At 40.6% G+C, this 8825-nt stretch overlaps 2 protein-coding genes across 2 annotated transcripts; both read right to left on the reverse strand.

Annotated features, from left to right (window-relative positions):
- Positions 1 to 499: 499 nt before the first annotated feature.
- On the reverse strand, positions 500 to 2343 carry LOC126657382 (uncharacterized). The gene is made up of 6 exons (XM_056103785.1): positions 2319 to 2343; positions 2031 to 2232; positions 1821 to 1953; positions 1438 to 1728; positions 1234 to 1341; positions 500 to 971 (listed from the first exon to the last, which is right to left on the reverse strand). Exons 1-6 carry the CDS (start codon positions 2341 to 2343, stop codon positions 531 to 533), a joined length of 1200 nt encoding a protein of 399 aa, XP_055959760.1. The 3' UTR covers positions 500 to 530.
- A 1010-nt stretch (positions 2344 to 3353) lies between these two features.
- On the reverse strand, positions 3354 to 5132 carry LOC130014836 (uncharacterized). The gene has a single exon (XM_056103786.1). It carries the CDS (start codon positions 5130 to 5132, stop codon positions 3354 to 3356), a length of 1779 nt encoding a protein of 592 aa, XP_055959761.1.
- Between the last annotated feature and the right edge of the window lie 3693 nt (positions 5133 to 8825).

An 8825-nucleotide genomic window follows, 5' to 3' on the forward strand; every position in this document is an offset into this window, starting at 1 on the left:
GTAAATATATAAATCCGTCGGTGGGTTGTGACTAACACACCGACGAAGATCCGACGTTTTACCGACCGATATTTCCGTCGGCAAATATTGCGACGGATAATCGTCGGTAAAACCGTCGGTGAAAGAGGGCCGTTGCCGACGTTGATCCGACGATATACCGACGGATATTCCGTCGGGAATATATACCGACGGACCATCCGTCGGTAAATTCCGTCGCCCCTTGTTTTCTTTACCGACGAATAATCCGTAGGTAGTTGTTGTCGGAACATGGTATTAAATTACCGACGGATTATTCCGTCGGTAAAGTAGAAATCCGTCGGTAATACGGTTCATTTCCGACAAAAAAATTGTCGTTTTCCTGCCCATTATGGGTTGTTTTTTGTCTATTATACCTGTGCAGAATTACAAAAATAAGATACACATACAAACAGACTAAATAAGAATCAAAAGTATCTATATATAAATACGGAATAAGCGTTAACAAATTTGTCAATGTTTATAAGCATAATACTGTATAGGAATACAAAAAACTAAAGTCTAGTAATATCCTCGTCATCTGGACCTGAGGGGGGCTGCGGGGGGCGCATGGCTTCTGGTAGAGTGCTCATCATCTTTGCCAGCTCCGAGCGGACCCTCTCAGCAATCCGCTCGTCGACGGAAGACTCCACATCCCTCTGAATCTCTTCCCGCATCCCTTGCACCCGAGCGGATACCTCTCTCTGGATCCGCTCCTCGATATCCTCGGTCGAGTGAGTCTGCTGGGACGACGAGCATGAGCCGCGGCGTACACCGGTGCCCTTGAATGACGCGATGTACGAAGCTGCAGCTGAACCAACTCCGTAAACCCGCTGCTTCTTCACCGCCTCGAGAGACAAGAACAGTTCGTTCTCGTCGATGGACTGCGGGGTCGACGAACTGCCCTCAGCCGGGGAGGACTGGGTCGCAGCTGCACGCTCTGCAAGGAAACGCTCCTGAAAAAATAAACAAGTAGTCAAGTTAGTACGATTTCGATAATCGAAAACAGAAATAGTTAAACTTTAAATTCCTAACTAAAATTCGGCAGCATCTCCTCTATAATACGAGCATCACCCATTTTCAGGGACTTCCTGCAAACAAACATGGACTACATACAATTCACAGTTCACAGTTCACAGTTCACAATTTATATTTCACATGTTTTAATTAACTACAATCAAGTAATAACGATTCAATTTCAAGTTACATCAGACTTACATGCTTATCCTGCGACCTCTTGTCGACAAACTTGTTCCGATCGTCCTTTGTCGAGTGCATACGAACATGCAACTCAGCATATGTCGCAGGACGACCGAGCTCCTGACTCTGAGACAAAAATCATAAATTTAATTCGATATAAATAATGAACATTTAAACACTATAATCATTTAAGTCTGAAGAATACAAATTTAGAAAAATTACCAAAACGGTCATATGCTTCACAGCTGAGCGCGATCCTGCCGTGTGGCGCACCGGTCCAGTCCCGGGCCCTGACGGCTCACTCATCCTGTTAGCCCGAGCGATGGCGGACTTCCTCTTCGCCGCAGCCGTATCCCAAATCGCATTCCATGCCGCCCAAATATCATCTGTGACACTGTTATCCCTAACACTCTTCATCGCGTGAATTGTGTCCTTGTAACGATTAGCAGCATGTCTCATAAAGACATCTCTAATCGCCTGCTCGGGGTAGATGGAGTCCCACCAAAACTTCTTCTGCACGTATTTAACAAATGAATAGATAATTAATTAGTAAATTTAAATAATATGAAACTTAAAATTGAATAAAATGTTAATGTAAATATTACCTTGAACTCCTCCCAGTAGAACGTCTTCTGCTCCGCCTTCAATCCCTTCCAGGAAGAACCTTCTATGAACCAGCAGGAACGAAAGATGTCCAGCAAGCCTCTGGAGACCTTCCCGCTGTCATGTAGCCGCTCCCTATCATTTCAAAACATAAAATTAGTTAAATAGTGTTTTATAACTAAACTTTAAAAAATGGATAACAGTGATAATACCTTAGAGCGTCAGGTGCGACCTTTAACCTCCCCGAGGCATCAATCTCGTACTCGACCTGCTGCTGGGCCTCCCTCTGCGGCCCAGGCGCCGCCTGAAGCTGCGCATCGTCCCCGCCAGGTGGAGCGTCTGTGGGGGCAGTGTCTCTCGGATCTCTCTGATGACGGTCCTCAACACGTCTGCGGCTACCCTGACCCCTCATATCTACAAAGAAGTAGATATGCACATACAATTTCATACATAAATAACAAATATTAATAAATAATTAATCAATTCGTCGATAAACATACATAGAAAAACATAAATATCAGTCATTAATGCATGTAACAATACTAGTCATACAGATTCTATTACATGAATTAGCCTACACTACAACTCTTCGTAGTCCTCCGCTTCGTCTGATGAGGATGGTAGAAAATCATCGGCTGTCTCTGCTGTTGGCGCCGTTTCCAACGCCTCCTCATCTGCTTCCTCGTCCGGGTCAACCAAATTAGTCGGATTATCAGCTGTTTCCATATTAAGAGCATGTTCTACGACGTCGTCCTGGAAAGCCAGAATAACCTCATCTGGCATGTCAAGCTCAGATCTAGCCTTTATCCTGCATACTGCCCACCAGTCCTTTTTATCTCGTCTTTTACTTGGGTATGGTAAGTAATGGACTTGACCGGCCTGTTCGGCTAGAATAAAAGGTTCGTACTTGTTGTACCTCCTTCTGTGATTAACGTCTACCATGTTGTATCGACGATGCACTGACATACCCACGTTTGGAGTTGGATCGAACCAATCGCATTTAAATAGGACGGTCCTTTTAATTGGCAGCGCTGGATACTCTATCTCAATAATGTCAGTCAGCATTCCATAAAAGTCGCTTACGGCTGGACCGAATAGAGACCCTTTAACACAAACTCCACTATTCATAGTAACTCGATCCTCCCCATAATCTTGAGTATTGAATTTGAACCCGTTTACACGATATCCCTTATATGTTTTGACTGATCTAAGTGGGCCTTTCGCAAGACTTAGAATATAGGGATTCATACATGTAGCTGGGTCCTTCACCTGGAGGACAGTAAACATTTACATGAGTCGGCAATTAAAACGAACGAGAAATAAAAGAAGCCGTACGTTGCCAATACTTACATGTCCTTCAAACCAGGACACAAATTCCCTTTCTAACTTTCCTTCAACTTCGATCTGCGTGATCGCAGGGTTGATTGCATGCAATTCGTCTTCGAAAACACTTTCAGAAGAATACATCAGAATTTGTGAGCTGGCGCATTAAATTTTGTAACTCAGTAATATATTGAAATGTGTAGAAGCAATGCTTACTCTCTGTAAGGTTCGATTTCCGCACAATTCAAAAGGACGTAACTCCGGGTATTGAAAACGTTGTCAAAAACATTTTTCTCGATATGCATGACATCCAAATTATGCCGAATCACATTTGTTCTCCAATACGGCAAATCCCAAAATATACTTTTTCTGTTCCAACCACACTTCTTCGACAAGTCGGCATTAATAACTTCTGCATGGGGCTCATATGCCCTCCTAAAGCCTAGGTGGTCCACCTCTGCCAACAGTTCATCTCCTGTTTTCACCCTACGAAAATGGTTTTTTTCTTGTTTACCTTTTCGAAAATCGGTGACATTTCGACGAAAACGGTGCCCCGGAGGTAGAAACTTTCTGTGGCAGTCAAACCACGATTGTTTACCACTCTTAGTAAGCGTGAATGCATTCGTATCTTCCATGCAATATGGACATGCCAATCTACCTGATGTGCTCCAACCAGATAGCATTGAATAGGCCGGGAAATCATTAATTGTCCACATAAGGGCCGCTTTCATCTGAAAGTTCTGACGCTTGTGAATATCAAAGGTCCGGATCCCAGATTCCCACAATTGGTTTAACTCTGCTATCAACGGCTGGAGGAAAATGTCCATAGTGTTTTTCGGATTACGCGGACCCGGGACAAGTATCGTTAAAAACATGAACTCATCCTTCATGCACATGCCTGGCGGCAGATTATAAGGCGTCACAATTACCGGCCATGAAGAATAAGGTGACCCGAAACTGCCAAACGGTTGAAACCCATCAGTGCATAAGCCAAGTCTAACATTTCGAGGTTCGTCAGCAAAATCCGTATGCAACTCACTAAACCGTTTCCAGGCTGGAGAATCAGACGGATGACACATTTTCCCGTCTTCCATTTCATGTTCGGCGTGCCATGTCATATGCCCAGCTGTGGCTTTCGACGCATACAACCTCTGCAGCCTCGGAGTAATTGGAAAATAAAACATCTTCTTATATGGCACGTTGGCCTTTCGTTTTCTGGAAGAATTGCTTTTGGTAACTGGTTTCCACCGTTCGTGGCCACACACTTTACAACACGTTAAAGCCTCATCTTCCCCCCAGAAAAGCATGCAGTTGTAAAAACAGCATTCAATAACCTCCACCGGCAACCCCAAACCTTTCACCAGCTTTTTAATTTTAGCAAAATTTGCTGGCATCTTGTTCTCCTCTGGCAGCAATTCTTGCATTAAACTACAAATGTCGTCAATTAAAGCAACTGAACCCTGATGGCGACATTTAATGTCCAATATGTTAGTTGCTGCGGACAAAGGGGAATGTCTGTTATTCCCGGGCCATATTTCTTCTTCCGCCGAACGCATCATATCATAAAATCTCTGGGCTTCCTGATTAGGAGGCTCTTCATCAGTAAACATTTCAGGACCAGCTGCATCGATCACCATTCTCTGAACTGCATCAAAACCATCCTCGTCATTTCCGTAGTCAAACTGATCGTAATTACCCGATGGTAGTGCCCAAGGAGGAGGATTCAAGACAGTGCCCTCACCGTGATGAACCCACACTTGGTAATCTTCAACAAACCCAGACTGCAACACATGTAACTTGACATCTTCTGGATCTCGGTAATTTGTGTTTCTGCATTTTCTCCTAGAGCACGGGCATTTTATTTTTGCCCCACTCTTACATTCAGGATGTCGTAAAGCAAACTCGACAAACTCCTCAACCTTATCAAAAAATCCTTCCGCTAGCAATCCATTACTATGTCTAATATACATCCAACTGCGGTCCTGATTCATGTCTGTTGCACAAATAATTAGGTGGTTTACAGGCTCAAGGATAGCAACGTCAATGAAATTGACTGCTAAAAGGGTATGGACCTATCCCATTCGCAAAACTGGCGCCCCGTAACCCGACCACCATATATGTGTAGGAACGGAAAAAAATATTCGGCAGCCTTCCGGCGTCGTTCTCCTTAAGTGCGCTATGTACTATATCCCGAGTAACGCTGATTAAATATTCTGTGAAGAACAAGCGTTACGCGGTATATACCAATATGCACCCGGAGAACAAACGCTAGAAAAACCACAAAATATTTTTCTACCGTAACTACGCATATATTTTTTCGGCAGTCAGATTACGGAAGCACGAGTTTTGCGAACTGTACAAACTGTACAATCCCGCGACATTCAATAGATTGAAGTCACGAGACGGGAAATCTACGGCTAGGATTACGATTTTATTCGGTGGGAATAAAATCGTGTTTAATTAATTAAATTGAAGTGTTTTTAATCTAACTATGTAAATAAAATACAAAAAGAAATAAAACCTACTTGTTGTAGGGCAGAACCGCACGCCAATGCTGGATCCCGGTCAGAAAAATCGGAGCAGGCGTCTACTGTCACCGGCTATCAGGAATCCACAGCAGAGAGAGGTCTACAATAAAATTGTAATCTAATTGTTATTGTTTACTAATCTAATTGTTATTATTTTCTAATCTAATTGTTATTATTTTCTAACAAAAATCGGACAGCATTTCCCCTAAAAATGAGCATCACCCATTTTTCAGGGAAAGCCTGCAAGCAAATAAAACATATACAAAAAATATCCAACATACCAATTAAAGTTAATGTTTTCAATTTAAGATACTTCTCAATTAATCACAATTATTTTTAATTACTAACGCAAAAATAATACAATTGAAATCTAATTAACCAAACGTCTAATAATTACTATTTAATTATAAAATTACCAAATATTATAAATTTAGCCTACAATTACAAATTAATTAAGTAATTAAACGGTTATGTACTAATTACGTATTAAATTAACCTTACTTAACACATTTGACCTAAATTAAATATGTTTATCAATTAGGCTTAATTAACCGGTTAATTACTAATTAATTAAAAATGAAACGGTTATTTACCAAATAAACCTAATTAGGCTAATATATAATCGATTTTAAATAATTAGGCTATTATCGAACCTAATTTAATTTTAAAAAACTAATTTAATTTAATCTAACCTAATCTAAATAAACTAACTATTTAATTTAACCTAATCCAAATAAGTTTAATTTAATCTAAATATTTAATTTAATCTAACCTAACCTAATCTAAATAAACACCTAATTTAATCTAACCTAATCTTTTTAAATAAATTATTTAATTTAATCTACTACAATTATAATAATAACTTAATTTAATTAAAATCAAATTTTATAAAAACTAACCTAGGTTGACGGGGGCAAAACTGCAGGCAGCGGCAAGCGGCGGCGGCGGCGGGCAGCAGCAGCGGGCAGCAGCAGCGGCAAGAGGCGGGCAGCAGCAGCAGGCGGCAGGCGGCAGCGGGCGGCAGTTCACTATTTTTAAAAGATTAAAAAATTAATTACAAAAAATAAATCCAATAAAAATAATAATAAATAAAAATGTTACTACCCTAAAATCGCAAACCGGAGAAGATGACCGGCGGCGGCGTTGGTGGCCGGAAGAAATGGAAGGCGGCAGCGCAGCCGGAGGTGGCAGGGGAGGCGGCAACGGTGGAAGGCGGCAGCGAGGTGGGTGGAAGGCGGCAGTGAGATGGGTGGAAGGTGGAAGAAACGGCTGGAGAAAAGAAGAAGAAGGCGGAGAAGAGAAGAAGAAACGGCTGGAGAAATGGGGAAGAAGAAGGCTGCTCGCGTTTTAGGGCTAAATTTACCGACGGATTAGTCTGTCGGTAAATTTAGCCCTAAAACGCTGCGTTTCATTTAGCTGGGAATTACCGACGGATTAGTAAATAATCCGTCGGTAACCATAGCTACCAAACGCAGCGTTTTAAGATGTGGAAAAGTGCCGACGGATATGACGTCCGTCGGCAAATTGTCCCGACGGATTCCTTTATCCGTCGGCAAAGGCAGTCGTAAAAAAGGCGGGAGTTTCCTTTGCTACTTCGCGCCTCAACTTCCTGGGAAATTGGCGACGGATTATGTCTTCGGTCGGTAAACGTCCCGACGGCTACGTAATCCGTCGGCAATATCAGTCGGCAAAAACGCGGGAGTGTGCTTCCCCTCTTCCCGCCTCAAGTTCCTGGGAAATTGGCGATGGAATTTTATCCGTCGCCGATTTCCGTCGGTAATATGTTATATAGCGACGGAAATGCCGTCCGTCGGCAATTTCCGTCGCTATCTTCGGACATTCTAGTAGTGATAGCTCTCGGGACCAAGTAGAGTAACTCGGTGTAGGTCAGCTCTCGGGACTCTGGTATAAGTGTGGTCAGTGGTAACTCGGTGTAGCTCAGCTCTCGGGACCAGACCTGTTGGATTATGTTTATTATTTAGAATTGTGGATTAGGGTTCCAACTATTATTCGTAATGTCGTTATTAAATGTTTTAAACGGTTTTTAAGGTTTTCCACCTAATGAATGTAGATAGTGATATAAACTCATCTCAGTATATCTAATCCCGTTGTTTTCCCAATTTTCCCCAGGGTTATGATCTGAGAGAATCTGGTGATCTCCGCATTTACTTTTCCTCGGAGGTTCCTTTTATTTTTAATAAACTGTAAAACTATTTTATTATTAGACCGCAGTAGTAACTAGACGTCTTTATTATTATTATTATTATTATATATTTTGTCGGATTGGTTCGACTGGTTATATTGCTTTGGCATGTTATATTATTTACACTAATTTATGATAAATCTATTTTAGACTCGGAATTGGATAAGCATGTTATATTAACTGTTGAATATTATAACTGCTAGATTTAGGCTGAAGTCTCGGTTGCCCCCGAGCATTGGTTTTCTGCAGATTTATGTGTTTATATGTTAATTGAAAGGCTAGCTACGGATTTTGATACTACATTACCCATACCCTAGCGCCGGTCTCGATTCATGAAAATGGGTCGTGACAGTAACTAATAACTATAACCTAATGTTAAAGGATAACTAGTAATTATCTTTCGATTTAATGATATTGATTCTTCTCTAATGTATTTTTTATTTTTTATAAAAACATTTCCTTCCTATAAAATATTATAAACAAATATATGTAAAATGCACAACATATGCCATTTGTTTGATTCTATTAGAAAACGCACAACATATGCCAATTGTTTGAGCCTTGCCACATATCCTCAGTGACATGCAAAATGCAAAGCCTTTGTTTGATTCTATATTTCTATGCTTACCTGTTTAATTCACGCTCACTTGAATCGGCCCCACCAGACAATTGCCATTATATGAAGAACACGTGTTGGTAGTAAATATTTAAGATAATTAAGTGCTAAAACAATTATAATCTATATCTTCTATCTATATATCTATAACTATCTTATATGGGGGGAGAGAACAGGCAAAATTACGATATTAGGTTTCATTAAGGATATAATTTTAATAGAATAATGTAAATATAGAATTTTAAATTAAATAATAGTCTAACATTTAATAAGATTCTAAATAAAAAATACACAAATTCGTAGATAAGAAAAAAATTAGAACTAACTGATTGTAATA

The sequence above is a fragment of the Mercurialis annua genome, linkage group LG7, assembly GCF_937616625.2.
Source record: "Mercurialis annua linkage group LG7, ddMerAnnu1.2, whole genome shotgun sequence".
In the NCBI taxonomy this organism is placed as follows: Eukaryota; Viridiplantae; Streptophyta; class Magnoliopsida; order Malpighiales; family Euphorbiaceae; genus Mercurialis; species Mercurialis annua.